The sequence below is a fragment of the Genypterus blacodes genome, unplaced genomic scaffold (genome assembly GCF_046128005.1).
Source record: "Genypterus blacodes isolate CSIRO-AG114 ecotype Tasmania unplaced genomic scaffold, CSIRO-AGI_Gbla_v1 ptg000064l_1, whole genome shotgun sequence".
Taxonomy (NCBI): Eukaryota; Metazoa; Chordata; class Actinopteri; order Ophidiiformes; family Ophidiidae; genus Genypterus; species Genypterus blacodes.
Window position 1 is genome coordinate 2,457,707 of NW_027466876.1, and position 17,871 is coordinate 2,475,577.

The 17,871-nt window shown below is 42.3% G+C and overlaps 1 protein-coding gene across 1 annotated transcript; it reads right to left on the bottom strand.

The window, feature by feature from the left end:
- Positions 1 to 820: 820 nt before the first annotated feature.
- LOC143004158 (uridine-cytidine kinase-like 1) lies at positions 821 to 17,557 on the bottom strand. The gene is made up of 15 exons (XM_076155065.1): positions 17,408 to 17,557; positions 15,215 to 15,435; positions 13,778 to 13,884; positions 12,994 to 13,164; positions 10,438 to 10,509; positions 8,669 to 8,858; positions 8,343 to 8,404; positions 6,921 to 6,937; positions 4,280 to 4,378; positions 3,989 to 4,082; positions 3,592 to 3,654; positions 3,135 to 3,257; positions 2,938 to 3,045; positions 2,678 to 2,834; positions 821 to 2,036 (listed from the first exon to the last, which is right to left on the bottom strand). Exons 1-15 carry the CDS (start codon positions 17,488 to 17,490, stop codon positions 1,960 to 1,962), a joined length of 1,644 nt encoding a protein of 547 aa, XP_076011180.1. The 5' UTR covers positions 17,491 to 17,557; the 3' UTR covers positions 821 to 1,959.
- Positions 17,558 to 17,871: the final 314 nt, after the last annotated feature.

Consider the following 17,871-nt stretch of genomic DNA (forward strand, 5'->3'; position numbering starts at 1 on the left):
ATGTGCTGTTACTTCTGGGAAAACAAAGAATAATACTACGTATGCTGATAATAGTGCTCCAAAACTACTTTCTTGTTAAAGTTAAGTAAAGGGGACCAGAAAACATTAACTTTCAATAAGAAATCAGTTCTACGTTGAGGTGTTCATACATGTTATATAACTATGGTACTGAAGGACATCCCCCTTTTCTTTTAAGTCAATTACAAATGCAATATTCCATTGACAAAGTATAACTATCAATCATTAATTCTCTGAAGTTACATAAACGCTTCTACCGATGCGTTGTATCCTACAGTATTGAAGGTAGCACAACTACAAACTGCGTCACATCCGCTTTAGCGATAAACTAAAATGAGTGCTGCCATCTAGTGGTCCAACCAAATACAAGTAAAAGAAGAGGAGTTTAATATTAATAGTATTTATCTATTATCCGTTTACACATTTCATATACACCCTTGAGTTAAAAGTGAAACTTTCTATTGTGATCTTCTCGAATATAAATATTTTCTATTCTGCTCTTGCATTTTAAAAAGAATAATCACAGACAAAAGGAAACAACCAGACAGCCATTGTGCTTTGCTATGTTTTTTAAAGAAGCATTTTAACATTAGGTGACAACACTGAAGATAGAAATATTAAATAGAACAACATTTTGGTTGATTTTGACAAATATTCAGACAACATTAAGTGATTGTAGCTGAATTTCAAGTATGGTATGGCATAAAAACCTGAATTCATACAACAAAATTCAAGTAGTTAGAGGTTTTGTGGATCACAACACCATTTGTCAAGTAAATATCTGCACATAACAAATAACTTGTGTTTTTACAATGTCAGCAAACGTCACTTGTGGACAGTACAAATCTCCATCCTGGTCATATGATCAGTGAAACATTAGATCTTCATTTAAAAAAATCATCCCACACGAACATCTAAATAACTTACCAAACGGATTAATTTAAGAATGATGTACATTTGTCAGGATTTGCTGCCTGGCAACACGTCGTATTAAAAGCACACACACACATCTCTGACTGCACTTTGTGATGTCAGTATAACATTATGCCTCTCAGTCCATATTGAAGTTAAAAACCCATTTACAGAATTAAACACTATATGTAGATTCTACATTATCTGAAAATATCTGTTATTTCCCTACCTTCCCTTCCAGTGAATGTAGCTTTAGTAAAGTCAACTACACTTAAAATGAAGTTATTTGAAAACGAATGTCACTATTTTACCAGTGCCAACTACACTTCTGAAATCTAAGGCTTCTCTATAAATGTATTGTTAATGTTGACATTACTGATAAAACTTTCACAAAGTCTGTGCAAAAGAAATGATTATAAACACGTTGGCGTTAAAACAGTGTATCTCTTGCCAACTTTACCAAGTATTATTGAAAAGCTAACGTATTTACAAAGACCTGTGAAGGCAAAGAGCATCACTCTGCAACAGTTTCCCCCCCAATGGACAGCATTAACATTATTTTATCAAAACCCCCCAAAAACTTCACATCCTGCAGCAAAACATGAAAAATGACCATTAATTGCAGCACCTTTTACACCATGATCAAGTATTTAATCATTAAGCAAGCTTTGCTCTCAGAACACCTTATGGTCATCGCTTTGGAGATTGAAGTTGTCTATTGGATAGGCGAGTGTGTGTCCGCCTCTGTAAAACAACACACTCTCCGCGGCGGGAAAGACACTTCGGTTACCTTCTCATTCAACAGCACATTAGCACGTAGTCGTTAAATCCTGCCTGGTGTGAATGCAACTCTTCATTAAAATACCTCAGCAGTACTCATAATAATGGAATATTAAACTCCATTCAGTTCCCCTTGATTTTGAACAAGGTCCCCTCCCTGGGCAGAGCAGCGAGGGACGGAGGAAGGTCTCTCAACTTGTGTACATGGCTTAGTGCCTCCACATCCCTGATTTCCCCTCTTTTCTGCCGTCAGTAGTCCATCCCTTCATCACTCTCACACCAGTCTGAGGGAGCATCAGTGCCAAAGTATCGATCGCCAAAGTTTCCTGTAGGCAACAACAACAGGTTAAGTTTGATTTAAAATCACATACGAAGAAGTCCAACATTTCTATTCCACAGCCTAACAGATTCATACTTTCATTGCTACTTGACGGAGCTGTGCTGTGTTTGTTCCCGTGTTGCATTATGGCCATGCTGCTTGTAAACTCACTGCTCAGGAGGAAGAATAAAGGGGAAACAAATGGAAGCTATTAGAGAACAGAGTCATCCACAACATGTTGACTTCCATTTCTGGCTCTGATACCAATCAAATAGGTGGTGCGAAGCATGACGTGTCAGATCAGCGCAGTAACATTTTTCCAATAAATGTGATTCAGCGTCTGTTTAATTTTTAGCTCCTGTCCTCGCTCCCATATAACTCTGCCTCTTACCGTCTTTAGCCGAATCCCAATAAAGTTTAAAGACACTTGTAAAGCTTCACACTGCCCGACTCTGGTGAGCTTTTACACCACTGCAATGTCACATAGGTCCCTTTGTTAAGGACTCTTAGATATTCTTTGTGATGGTGTCAGGGTCACAATCTGGCAATCCCCCCTGTCTGATAAGCAGAAGTTGAGTTTGAACCCTAACCAACAGCTGACCACGCAAACAAACCACCTGAGCAGCACTGAAACAAATACATCCTCACCGATGCCTGGTATGATGTGGAACTGATCGTTGACCTCCTTGTCCACTGCGGTGGTGATGATGCGGACCTTGGGGAAGGCGTAGGCCACCGAGTGAACGCCCATCTCTGCCATGAGCAAGGACAACAGGAAGATCTTATCCTCCGCTACATCATGGTCCTGTACAGGAGAGAGAGAGGGCGGGGGGTTGGGCTAGTTAACAAGCTGGTGTCAGCGTAGAATCAGTGTAACCATCAGACGCAGACGGTTTTTTTGGACCCACCAGCAGGACTCGGATGGCCATGAGAGCCGCAGCTCCAGTAGACACGGTGCTGTCCATCAAAATGACGTAGTCTTCACTGATGTCTTTGGGCAGACGAAGGTAGTGAAGCTGGAGGAGAAAGACATAGAGTGTGTCAAGAACAGGCAGTGTGTTTTAGGGCCTTTTAGTTGAATGCCAACAAAAATTCAGACACACACCTCGGGTTCTCCTGTGTCATGGTTTGTCTGGATGAGGATCTTCCCTAATCTGATGTCTTTGCATACAGCCATCAAAGCCTGCTCCATGGTCTCCCCTGCCCTCAGGATTGACACACCGGTGATCTACACACACACACACACACACACACACGGACACACACACACACACACACACACACACACACACACACACACACACACACACACACACACACACACACACACACACGCACACACACACACACACACACACACACACACACACACACACAGAAACTCACATGAAGAAATCAGGACTTTGAATTTGCATCACCATGGTAAAATCAGCTGGATGTTCTGTATATTGGTCAACACTTTGTAGACCAGATCTTAGTGGACCAGTTCAGCACCATGATGTGCTTATTGTGATTATGTTTATGATTCTGTTGCAATTACCAGGATCTAAAAGCACACTTACCCTTTTTCCGCTGAGCCTCTTGCCCTCATAGATGCCACCCTGGGGCGTCTCCACAGACACCGCCTGGAAAGAGGACAGAGGAGGAAGAAGAGACATTCAAACATGTCGAGAAAGATGAAATTATATTCTACTTGTACAGTTTCACTCAATGGACTTTGCCAGTAAGATTCAGTCCCTAAACAGAATTGAGAGTGAGGACGGACACGGACACACACACACACACACACGGACACACACACACACACACACACACACACACACACACACACACACACACACACACACACACACACACACACACACACACACACACACACACACACACACACACACACACACACACACACACACACACACACACACACACACACACACACACACACACACACACACACACCTTGAGCGGTAAGAAGGAGAGGGCGTGCTCGATCAGAAGTCTCATTAATCTCTTTGAGTAGAAGATAAACTCATCACGGTTGGTCTCCTTGTTCCTACACACACATAAAGGTGAAAAGCAGATGTGTTAGACTGGCTTTCAACACTTATTACTATAACTACTTACATATTTCATCTTTAAAACTAAATACTATGATCTGAATCTCTATCTTTTATTATGTTATATTTACTGTCGTGTATATATACTGGAATATGAAACACCTGTGAAGCGTGTGTGTGTTTGAGCACTGACCTGATGATGGTGTGCATGCCACGGACCTGTGGCGTGCTCTCCATGACGCTGAGGGTTTCAGGTAAGGGCTGCCCCTGGTGAGCTGAAGCCAGAGCGGACCTGAATCAAGCGCACACCACAACAACGACAAGACACACAGATTACCAACAGTGACATCGGCAATCACAAAACGACACAAAGCAGCAGACCAGACTTCCCTTTACACACACACATTCTGTATCAAAGGCGAGCCCATGGTTGTGTTGTATATTATTGAATTAGGCAAACTGGCCTCTGTGGTGTCGTGTTTATAAAATGACGGTCAGACTAAAACTGGCCAGAACTGGTGATAACCTCTGAACTCTGCTGGATCCACAAACTCATATCAAGCAAAACATCAACTGTGTCAAAATTCACAGAAGTTGATTTTAAATGAAAGTGCAATTGTCAAATTTTCCAAACATAATGTCGGCCTGAAATATGAGTAAATGTGGAAGAGGCCGATACAAGACGTTGAAAATATCTTGATATGATTTAATGATGCAGTCGATCTAAACGTGAAGTAGGTATGTTCTCTATTCTGTCCACACATAATCACTTAACTAAATCTAAGCAACACAGAGAGAGCAGTGGTGATAGGAAGCAAACTAAAAATGCAGTTACACCAATCGGCAACTTTAGCACAAAAAACAGTCAAGCACATGCATTTACTGTTAAAGGGTGACACACTTTGTCCCTCCAGCATAGAGAAGTCAAAAACTATTCAAAAACATCACTCTTTAAGACATTCTGGTCACAAAAGGCACCAGTGACAACAAACAAGCGTAACTATGGCGATGCATTCTTTGGGATACTTTAGTACAAATTAGAGGAGGGCATCAAATCTACAGAGCTGTGCTTCCAAGGCCACGACAAAGCAAAAAAAAAAACAATGCACAAGCTGAGCCTCACATATCCCAGCGGAGCTTCCTCTGAGGGCCACAGAGTTTCATTTGAAGGCAACAATACGATGGGTAAGAGGCAAAGAAGAGAAACAAAAAGGATAGAAAATAAACCAGGAGCAAGAAGAAAGAAAAACATAAGAGAAAGAACAGCATTAGAGCAGTCAAAGTGGACATATAGGCCCCAATACATCATTGCTGTGCAACCCTAAACACACACACACACACTTTCTAGTTTCTGGTTGAAGTGGAGCAGCAATCTAATTCATCATACAAGTGGGTTCATGTTAGGTGACTCACTTGGTTCTAGTTAAAGATACAGATTGCTCACAGCCTCCATCTCCTGCACTGAACACACTCCAGGTACTTCCACATGAACTCAGCCAGCAACAAACGCTGGGAAATATTCGCCGACTTTGGGCCGGACTAGATGTGATGAGCTCCACTCTCACCCAGAGTTAAACAGGCGACATCTTCACTGATCGCATTTTTTATTCACTGTAATTGTTGGAATTGAACAGTGGAACAAGATTTCACTTGGCTCTGCTTAGGATACACTGCACTGTATGTAAACGTGGTAGCGTGGACAGATATTTGCAGTGCTGGTCAGGGTTTAAAGCGAAATATGTCTGTCATTAACAGATTAGGTTGATTTGGTCTGTTCGCTTCACAGGCAGGTTGGATATTAGAGGGTCCAGTAACAAATGAACACAGACAGGCAGGCAGTTATACATATCGAGCAGCCTGCAGCAGACTTAAAAGCATGCACATCCTGATAGAAGCTTCATTGGAGGAAGATGAAACACAGAGAGAGAAATCAACGCCCTGCAGGCAAAAGCAGAGCAGACACAGCGGAGCAAAGTGAGACACCGCTGTCTCTCTTGACACTGGGTCATCGCCTATAATGTCTGAAAATAACACAATCTGTCGAACACTAAGCCGATCTCTCTCTTTAAAGATCCAGATTCATGACTCAAAGCATTGAACAAAAAGACTGTCTGGGTTTCAGGTAAATAGCAAATATCAAAGTCAGACATTAGATGGCGTGGAGCAGCACACTCACACATTATGGAGAGATAAAATCATTCCATTCACCCTGTTTCTACACAAATGTCTATTTCTAGATCTTCACTCTCTGTGTATCTCCTTAATCCTGTGTATAGCTGGAAGACCACAGAGATCACAATGAGACGAGAGCTTTCACTGAGAGTTTCCACCAGTGCTCAGCATTCACACACACACACACAGAAATCCATTGGAGAGACGGCGATATCAATTTCTGCACTGACTAAACTCGACAGAGCAGAATCCAATAAAGCCACGAGGCATCTTGTGTTTGATTACAGGGTTTGCCCGTTATCACAGCATCTTCACCAAGTTGTTGGTGCATCTTATGTCTCTTCTGATGAAAGGCAACGACGCAAACTAATAGAAGCAGGAAAAGAAAGAAAAAAAGGCAGACGGAGGGCAAGTGAATGCCACTACTGTAGAACTGTACATACACTAAGGAATAGGAAGAAGAATGAGTGTAATCTATAAAAACACACAGAAAAACAAGTACATTGTTCATTTTCCCTTTTTCGCTACACATTAATGACGAAGTATGGGTCTGTGTGTGTGTGTGTGTGTGTGTGTGTGTGTGGGGGGGGGGGGGGGGGGGTGCAGGTAGAGGAAGGGGAGGGCGGAGATGAAGTCGTAGAGAGAGCACTTAACAGGCATACCTCACAGTGATCTCACGCTGGAATGGTTAGACAGTATTCAGCCAGTCAAGGGGGTCGTGCACGCACACGGAGAGACACACACACACACACGTGTGCGCAAACAGTGAGAAACATAAGAGAAAGACATGAGGTAAGCCAATTGTAGAAAGTAAAATCAAGTCAACCATTAAAACCACAAAAACAAAGCCAAAGGGGGAAAATAACGATGCTTGGATTCAAATCTAATCCTGATAACCTCGCCTCAAACATCCCACTTCAACTACAATGCTCTGGAGTCTCATTGTAAGACAAGAGTGTAAACTCTACACATCTTGTTTCAGAAAATACCTTTTACTATAAAAACATGTCAAATGGTGCATGCCATTCTCGTTATCATTTAGATTTGTAATCCAAGAACAACCTTGTAATTCCTCAGTGTGTACAATTATGTTCAACACTAAAGCAATCTGTCACTCCTCACTACAGGCCATGTGTTTACCACGCCTGCACACGTGAATGCATGCATGCACACACACACACAAACTGTGTGTTAACCTGTTAGTGTGTGCTTCTGGTCATCCCAGTTTCACACATCTGTGCCTGATGACTCTCAGTGAGAGATAATACATGGTGAGCGTGTAACAGATCATAGTTTGATACAGTTCATAAAGCAGCTGGCTGAGAGGAAAATGCCGTGTAGAGGGATGGCGAGCTTGTCTCCTTGCTTTGTATGGTCATTAATCTTACATAGCCAGACCTGTATTACCAAGCTCACACATCTGGGGGAAAAAAGGAAGCAGTTATTTGATTAACTTGACTCAAACTGCCTCTTGTAATAAACCCATAGCTTTGGATTTAAACGATTATAATGATATTTTACTGGTTTGCAGGATAGTACCAGCTCACTGAGCAGTGCTGGGGTTTAGTTTACGACGGTCGAGCACAGCAGGAAAATGTGACCGCCATTTACCTCAGTCAGCCAGCAGAGGGGGCAGTGGTTGAAGACGCCACTACAAACACCCTGCACCTGACCTGATCCAGCACTCATCTTATGTGGTAAAATAGACAAGTCTACAAATATGATTTAGCTCCATTATCTTGACTTTCCAATTGTGTAAGTGAGTCTCAGGCTTGTTTTTCTTTTAAAGCACATCAACACGTAGCATTTAAGCCATGTTTCTTGCACTGCATTCATGTGTATTGTTGTTATATCTGTTCCATTTACAGATGCAGGCCTGTCCGTTCACTCATGGGAGCAGCAACTGCAGCCTATAGTTCAAATGGCAACAGTGCAGTGTGATCCTCTCATCAGCACAATATGCAGTTGAGGCAGCGCATTCTCTACAAATACACGCAAAGTTAATGAGCTGAACCGGTGAAATCTTGTTCACGGCTCAACTCCCTGACAGAAAGACAATCTGAGCGAAAGGTAGGAATCCTTACCTTCTCCAGCTGACTGTGGACATGTTGGACAATCAAATCCAATGCTACAAAGTTCTCCCCGCCTGTAAATGAGACAATGTCAACACACAGAGGACACCAACAAGGACACGATAGGTTTCACACTGGATTCTTTTTCCATGATTGTTTTGGATTTAAAGGATCAATTACTGGCTTACATCAATATCAGTCAATCAAATGCTGACATCATGACATCAAGGTCGCCAACAGTTCTAGTGACATTTTAACCTGAATGTTGTCATACTTCAAACTACAATATCAACGTTCCTGCAGAGTTCATATATTGCAAAGACACACACTGCACTCACCTCTGGGCACCACGATGTCGGCCACCTGTACTGTGGGCTCAATGTACTGCTCAAATGCAGGTTTGACGAACTTATTGTATTGTTTGATGATGCCGCTGATATTCCGCCCGCGCTGTGAAATGTCCCTCTTCAGCCTCCGTATAAGACGGATGTCCGAGTCCGTGTCCACAAAGACCTTCATATCTAATAACTGGCAGATAGGAAAAGGATATCATCAATCTGGGGGATATAGTTTTTTATATCATTTTCTTTGTTGACATGCACTTACGGGGCTTTCCTAATTATAAAAGCTTACTTGTTTTGAGAACATATTGGAGGGAGGGACACAAAAGACACACTGATCAGTCACTTCAAAATGCAATGTCAGATCCAAAGGGAAAGCCCCATTAAACTGGACCAATACTCAGCAAAACCAGGAGAAATCAATGACCTGCATCACAATACTGGTAGAACAAAAAGGCTACAATCTCTCTCACAAAGAGAACTACTGATGATGATACCGACTTTGAAATAAAGAGCACTCCGTGAGTGATTTAGATGAGAATGACGGTGTATAACTCAGTTGCGCAACAAACCGTTGGCTTCCCGCTGCTGTAAATCTGACAAACTGACCAACCAGAAGAAGGCATATTGCTGGATAAGCACAGTTGTCAACCTTTTGGAATAGGAGAATGAAGAGTGGATTGTTCTCAAAGGTTAGAGAGCAAGGCTGTGGCTGTAGATCAAACTCTAACCTGCTCCTACAAGGATACACAACTTCCAGCTTTTCAACCAATTTTCTTCATGATCAAAAACAGTACCATTTTGCAAGAGCTCCAATACATTCTGACATCTGATCAGACCATAATTAAACTGTTTGACCAGAGTGACAGCTTCCTGTATGTCATGAAATGTTGCAATGCAAATAAGGAGACATTGTTCCTTTTCCCATTAAAAGGTGGGATAGGGACAGGGAGGAGCAGAATATGCTTCCACCTATAGAAACCTCTTGGAAAAAACAAACAGACCCCCAAACAACTGATCCTGATTTTTTTTATATAGTATTCACACAAAGACGCACACACACAGACACACACTTGGGTTGTGTGTGTGGACACTGCATCAGATATGGAGCTATAATTGTATTGAAGTTCACAGAACAATTAATCACAATGGACAATGGCTTTCATTGAGTGAACCAGAGGGGGATCACAGAGGGTCTCAGGGGAGGATACACGCCTTATCATCATAGCCCAGCTCTCTCACACACACACACACACACGTGCACTCAAACACACACAATTTGATTTCAAACTTTAATTTTTGGCACATTCAAACTCAAGACAGTCAAATAGGTCGTGGGGTGATCAGGTCTGGATTGGAGGAAGGTTCATAGGAAGACCCATTTATTCTGACAGCTTCACAATGACTTCACCTCTTAAATGAACAACTCAGAGCAGCTGTTTTGTAAAGCCCTTACCTCTTCTCTTTGTCATTGACCTTACAGTGAAAACGATTGTTCTCCCATTGTTCCCCCTCTTACTCACACATTGATCTAAAAGCAAACTAAATTACAGCTGTAGGCAATCATATATAACTCCATTTTAGGGAAAAGAAGCAAAAAATAAATATATCTGATTCCATTTTTGACTTTCTTTTTAAATCTCATTCACAAGCTAAAACAAATTGGATGTTGAACATGTGAATTATTTGAGGTGTACTTGCTTCAAAAAACAAAAGCAACTGCTGAGCCCCAAGAAGGAACAGGAGATTCCCTGAGGAAGTCTTACCTTCAGGAGCTCCTTGTTGGCAAAGGCCAGGATGCCCTCAAAGATGACAACATTGGCCCCGTACACCGTTTTCTATGAAGAAATATGGAAAGTGGGATTTAAAAGAGGCGCAAAGCAACTTCTTCGTGGTAATGATGCAAAACTACTGCTCTGGCACACCCATCCAACAGTGGACTCCACCTAAAACAATTACATTTACACAGTAAGGGTGGGTGATATGGTCAAAATGTTGAAAGTATAGAGAACAATCCTCTTGGCAACATAAGACATATAATTAATTATAATATTCCATTACAAAGTATTGCTTTTCCCGACACATGTTCTAAAATATGTGCATATTATACAAGCCCAATCACCCTATGACATCATCGCAATTTCAAACTACTTGTATTCTACCTCAGGGTCTGCGTATAAAGTTCAACAACAACAAAAGTAATAACAATACAACCTTTCTTCCTCTCTATCTCTCCTTTTACTACTCTTTCTATATAAAAAACGATCTCCAAAATATCCTACAATTGTACACGCAATGTCATGTAAAATGTTTGCTTCAATAAAAACAAATAGCACACAACTAGAGAGAGCATGAGATACACAGAAGGAGGGAGAGAGGGAGGTGGGGTGGGGGGAGGGGGGTTATCAATCACTGTCTCAATCAAAGACAAAATGGTGCTGAGTATGTCACAATCCTATTACCTTCCTCTGACCAGCTTCATGCCAAAGTCAATGAAGTGGACACCTCCGTATTGATTTCTTTCAAGGCAGAGCGAGAAAATAAGGGCCGAAAAGTGAGGGAGAGAGAATTGTGTGTGAAAGAGTGAAATTAATTCGAAAGAAACAGATGAGTGTTTATCGATTCGTTCATTTCCCCGTTCTTTCCAAAGAGGTGATTTAGTGGGTACTTAACATGTTTAAGTACGAGAGAAAGAGAGAGAGAGAGAGAGGGACAGAGAGAGAGCGAGAGAATCACAGAGAGAGAGAGAAGGTGACCTCTACTTTTACTTTCAACCATATACCTGGGAGAGAAACACACACTCACACAAACACTATATCCAGCCACCAGATAGCTAACCCTCAGAGCTGACACCCCTGGGTGCCTGAGGCTTAATTACATTCAGTGGTACCACCACACAAAAGGCCCATGAAATGATTTGTCTTTGATAGGCAAATTCCCCTGCGTGGTGTTGGGCCTTTCAGCCATGAAATTACACTGCAAAGAAATAGAGAGCACTTGTCACTGTGCTACGCTGGCTGATTGATTCTCCTCACTGTTTTTGCGAGGGAATCTGTGGTCTTTGCTTGGGTAATGTCCTGTGCTCTAAGCCCGGAATGATAAGCAGATTAGTAAGCATCTAAATTGGCTCAGAGGGTCTTTTCTCAGAGGACTAATCTAATCTTCGTTGTATTCAGTGATCGGTAATTGCAGCAGCAATTTGAAATTGTGTAAGAATCTGCAATTACTAAAGTAAGAAAAATGAAGGATGACTTCACTTATTTTGGTCAACGCTGAACTATAACATAAACACAAAGTGGGCAGTAACATGTAGGTATCATTAGGAATGGCCTAATATGTCATCAATTTAGGTCTAATTAAATCCAAAGATATTTTCAGTGATATGAAAGAGAAAAATCAGCAAATGTTTACACTAAAGAAGCTGGAATTAGAAGATCTTTGGCTTTTTAACTTGGTAATTACTAGTGATTGTTCAGTAAATTCTAAAGATTGGACATTTTAATCAAGTAATCCATAGTTCAACTAATCATTACAGCAGTGCAAATGCAATTCTATAATCACTTCAACATATCTGATTATCATTCCAACACCAAGAAGAAGAGAATGTCCTAGAACTCTCTAGAAGGTGGGCGTGAACAGAATGTTCTGGTATGGGAGGGATCTGAGCATAAATTACATGGGCCCAAATCTAAACTCATTGAGGATCTCATTAAGAGGGTCCAGATGAAATTGGATGGAGAGTACTGAGAGAGGAAAATGACAGTCTTCTGTACCCATAGGAGGGCAATTTAGCCCCAGAAGGATAGTGAGATCTTCCTGACAATTATCTAGGGAAAGTTTCAGTCCTGATCACCGCGTTGAATAGGAGAACATGCAGATTGTAATAGGCGGAATCTATGACAAGGTCTTGCTGTGGGCAGACTGAGTCCAGGCGATCAAGTGGCACCCAGTATCTGAAGTTGAGGTTTCAGAGGTCAGGGCACGCTCAAAAGGTTCTGGGTCTAATAGGGGTCCTGTGTGTTAAGGGGTCAGCTGCATGGGGCATCGCCAGAAGGACTCCATAACCACAAAATGGCTGAACCCCGTCAGGACCCTCTCCCACGGCACAGAAACCATGTAATTGCAGGTCAGACTGAACTGGGAGTCGAAGGTCCCCGAAGGAGGGTGGTAGAGAATTGCCAAGAACTTTCTATAGAAGGTGGGCGGGGGGACAGAATGTTCTGTCGTGCGGGCGGAATTTTAGCCGACTGTATAAACTCATTTCATGGCACACACCCAATCAACCCCCGCAGACGGTAAATGAGAAGGTGGGGGGGTCTTACCCATTCTTTACGTCTGCAGTGAGCGGTGAAGTCATAGACAGGGACTTTGATGCTTTTTCCTTTCTTCAGCTTCCTGAGAACGGTGACTAGCAGCTCAAAGTCAAAAGCGTCGGGGTGGTCAAAGTTATACTCGTTCTTGGCTGCCAGCTCTTGTTCTTCTTTGTTCAACACCTGAGAAACATAAACACACATACATGTCTGATTCTTATGTATTTTTGGTCATTCACCATCTAGTTACTATAAATGGTGAAGTGGCAAGAGCAGGCTTTCCTTTCTTTGGCGAATACTACAACCTTTGCTGAAAAAAATGGGTGAACTACCACAATTCATCACGAAATAACTCTTGGAATGGGTCTCAAATTGAAGCAATCAGTGGACAAACTGACAAACCGTACCATTTACTTTACTCACCAGTGTTAAATAGACATAGACTACAGCCACTAGGGTTGATCCATGAGGACATACAGACATAATGGCTCTCTTTCCTATACTCTCTCAAGGGGCAGAGGAAATTCAATCGATTTCTAGTCGTAGTGTGGAGAGGGCTATAATTGATAAGAATTATTCTGTTCAAACAGTGAGGAGATTTAAGCAATTATGCTGAAGACAGGATTAAGGACCCGTTGTCCACAAGGGAACAAGACAATGGTGAGTAACTCCAGAATATTGTTTTAAGGCTTTCTGGACAGTGGCCTAAAAATCTGGGCCTTCAACTCAGTATTGAGTGGATGTAATGTCACCATATCTATGCAACTGCTCATGTGTTATCATTTGGGTTTGGTACCTTATAGAAAGAGTCCATGGAGAGCAGAACCACCCAGGGGACATCCAGAGCCTCGATGATCTTATTGGCTACTGTGGTTTTTCCAGAGGCACTACCCCCACAGAGACCTACAAAGAAGCCACCACCATGACCAATGGATAACGAGACATACAGTATAATGCCAGAAAAATCACATAAGTAAATTGGTTTCACATCTCTGTCCCTAGAAAATAATGGTAGTAATCTTCAATAATACACTTGGCGTAAATGTGACACAAGTTCTTTATGATAAGCCATTACCCACTGAGCAGTTATTTGCCGGGAAGCGCCACGGCACATTTTATGTAGAACCCGATGTAATGGAGCAGCAGATGGAGGAACTGTTACCATCATCGGCTCGGCTTTACCCAACTCAGCCTCCTGGGTTTAAGACCACGGCAGTAATCTATCTGGACAACGATCCTGGGAACTGGGCCAAAGAACTGGATGCGCTTTCTGGGAATGTCTATGTGTGTTTGTTTGAGTGTTTGTGCGTAGAGGTTTTAGAAATAGCCTCGGGGGCTCCGTCTGTGAAATAATCAACTAGCAGTGAAGTGCTGGAATTGGGTTTTTGTGCAGATACGACCCATCCAGGTTAAAAATGCTGACTTGCAATGGCTTTGGAGAGCTTACAAAAAGGATATGAATTTTACACTTCTTTTTTTTTCATTCAAAGCCTTTCCCCTGTGTCCCATATTAATGAAACAGAGCTTCTTGTTACAGCAGATAAAATGGCCTTTTCTATTATCTATAAAAGCAGACTGCAGAGATACCACACAGGCAATACAGCAACTGTGTGTTTGCTGTCCTCACCTCACCTCTTCCCTGCTTCATTCATCCGTCTCGCCTTTCTAGCTATCCCTCCAAGCTTGTATCTCCCCCAAGCTTCTAACTCTGCTCATTCTCCCGTTAATCGGCCTTTCGCTACCTTATATTGACCTTTGATGCGGCTTGTTTTTTCCACTCGGGCGGAGCTTTCACCCGATTCCCCTCAGTTGCCCAGTCGGTTCTTTAAACTAGAGGCCGCATCGACAACAGTACAGCCGAGTGTGAAATTGTAACCAGTCACTGTGGCCCATTGACAATAACAGATTGCCTAGTAAAGACTGTGTCCACCTCTTTCTCCATGCTTTCCCGCCCATGCCAATCTGATGTGTTTAACCATGGAACACTGCCTCCGCGGGTGTCAAACACACACCACACACTTGTACACGCTCCTGCAGATGTGTACACACAGTTTTGCACGTTTGCTCGCTTCCTCTCTCTGTGTCACAGTTCATTTTACGGCTGGGACACATCCTGTGGCGAAAACTTATCTGTCCTGATCAACAAGATATTAGTCCACAGTAAATAACTAAATTAAATAAAAAAGTAAACAAGAGCACAAGAGAAGAGAGAAGACATTTTCTGTTGTCTCACCGATGACGAAAGCCTCTTTGAAGGTGGTGCCTGTGACGTTGTACCAGGGCGGTCTCCCTGCAGTATAGATGGTCCTTTTATTGGTTCTTAGCAGAGGAGGCTCGGTCTTAGACTGGCTGGTAGTCCGTTTTTGTGGCGATAACGAAGGGGTTAAAGGGCACCGGGGAATATGGTTTGGCACGTCGTCTAAAGAGTCATTGCCACTTCCACTGGAGGTGCAGCTATAAAAACAGACAAGGAGCAGGGAGTTACTACAATGCAGCAGTAAACATTTTATACACACAGAATATTTCACACATTTGCCGTATTTTCTTGATTGATATAATAAGCTCCAAAATCCAGATAAACAATCAAAGGACTTGCACCAAATGAGCAAATATTCAACCTTATCTACCTAACCTATCAGGTTTTTCAAGGGTTAGAGTCAACATCCACATAACTTATTATGAATCTAAAAACCATCAACATTGATTATCACAAGGCACATGAATGAATTCATACTTTGTTGTAGTATTAATCTGCATCCCCTTAATTGTGTATGTTGCCATCAGAGATGCCATGTATGCTCATAGCTGGCCCCGTGCTGCTGCTCCAAACAGGCAATACATTCACTCAAGGGCATCTGCAGGTTTCAAAAAGTCAAGTTGTCTGGGGTTTAGCAACATTGTAACAAAAACTGAAGAAACAAAAGCGGCTCATTTCTGCCCAAATGTACCCATTCAGTTGTGAGGCTATAAATGGGCAGAATAAGAGCACGCCAACATGACGCTTGAAGCTCTGCAGATGCCCTCTCCAGTACATTGTCTGCAGAGAGAGGAGAGGAAGCCCGTCCAACTCTAGAACCTCCCCATTCATCCTTCTCTCCACAGTGACGGTTCTGCTGTTGGTGCGCTTGAGGGGGAGATGGCAGTACTTTACAACCCTCCCCAGGAAATCACACCACTGCCCTGGAAGCAGCACAGCATATGATAGGGCCGCCACTCACATGAGTAAGGCTGTCATCACTTGGCTGAAATTGTGTGGATGAACTCTCACTATCCTCAACTGTAACGCAACCTCCTTTTGCTAAGACGTACTTCAGTTTCATTATACCCGATACGATATGAAAGCTGTACTGGCTGATAGTATCCAGATCTCACACTCGACTTCTGACCAGCTATTGAAATAAGCCTGTTAAATGGAAATCTGCCAACACACCCAAGATACAGGATATCCTCACTCTCAGAGACACCTTAGCCGGGCTCAAAGCCAGACACCTGATCCCCTCTTTCACCCTTTATGAATTACAGCACAGTGTAGTAGACATGGACGTTAGCAGGGCTTCCTGTGAACTCCCAGCGTACAGGTGTGTGAACAAACATCTCACCATGTTTCAGTCAGAAACAATGTCACTTTGACATTAACTTCATCTGAGTATCCAATTTATCATAACGTAAAAAATAAACTCACTAACTTTCTGGAATTTGAGGAATTCACCTTTGCTCAATCCAGTTAACCAAATGTGGGGTTTCAATAATTAAAAAGTACATTTGAGTTGTGCCACTTCTATCATTATACTGTATTTAAAGATATAAATACTCAAATGTAGATTCATAATTAGAGCTGCATTCCACAGTGTTTGACACCTTTACTTGTGAAATGGAGGAGATGTTGTCTCAAATGTTTTCTCTCGCTGTGTCCTGACTACATACTTTGATCCAGAAAACCGGGACTTCGTCATTTAAAAAAAAAAACGGAATGAATTGACTAATAATTCATCTTCGTCGACATATGTATGTATGTGAACCAGGGGGTCTCGGTATGAACCGTTATTACATTACATTACGATCATTTAGCAGACGCTTTTATCCAAAGCGACTTACAATAAGTGTGTTCAACAAAGGTAGATAAAAGAATTTTATATAACGCTATAGGGTTCTCACGTAACAAAGCACCAAGCTAAAACACCTCAAACGCCTCCCTATTGATTTGTCTAATCTACTGCTGCTTTACTGTTAGTGTACATTTTGTCGTATCTATCAGAATACTGTGTTTATGTTTTATTTTGTATATTTCAGCCACGACAACACAATGCGCGTGGACGCCAGCTAGCTAGCCCAATGCGTAGCTACTAGCTTAGCAAACTTAAGCGGCGTTCACAGCTCCATCAAAGCGGCGGGACCTGTGACACGCTAGGCTGCCTTTACACACTACCTGCCGGATCTGGACACGGAGCGGTCCCCGTCCATGCTTCCATCGTCCTGCTGCTCCTCCGGTAGAGTCCCCGTTGTTTCCATGTTTGTCAGTCGGCTCCGGTGCGGCGCCGAAACCAAACACGGAGAGCGTCGTGACGTCACGAAGCGTAAACGAATGCTGCGTTTTCTAAATCGGAAAAAACACCATTATTCCCTAAACGCTTCACTTATTCAGGATTATACATATACATACCAAAATCTAGAAATTACATTGAATTCTGCGTACAGACTGCTGTGAGGTAATGTGATGAATATACAGTATATTGTGCATGTGTACTGTTCTTCTGTGACGGCAGGTTACGACAGCCAGATACTCTGTAGCACTTGAATCCAGCATTAGCATAGTAAATGTGCCACGCAGCCTATGTAGCTGAATATTGAATTGAAAAAATGTTTATTTTTATTCTTCCGTAGTTAATTAAA

Coding starts and splice junctions, on each gene's coding strand:
- LOC143004158 (XM_076155065.1), bottom strand. CDS start 17,490: ATGGAAACAACGGGGACTCTACCGGAGGAGCAGCAGGACGATGGAAGC. Junction 10,510..12,993: donor ACTGCAGACGTAAAGAATGG/GTAAGACCCCCC, acceptor ATTTCTTCATAG/AAAACGGTGTACGGGGCCAA. Junction 2,835..2,937: donor TGGCCATCCGAGTCCTGCTG/GTGGGTCCAAAA, acceptor TCTCCTGTACAG/GACCATGATGTAGCGGAGGA.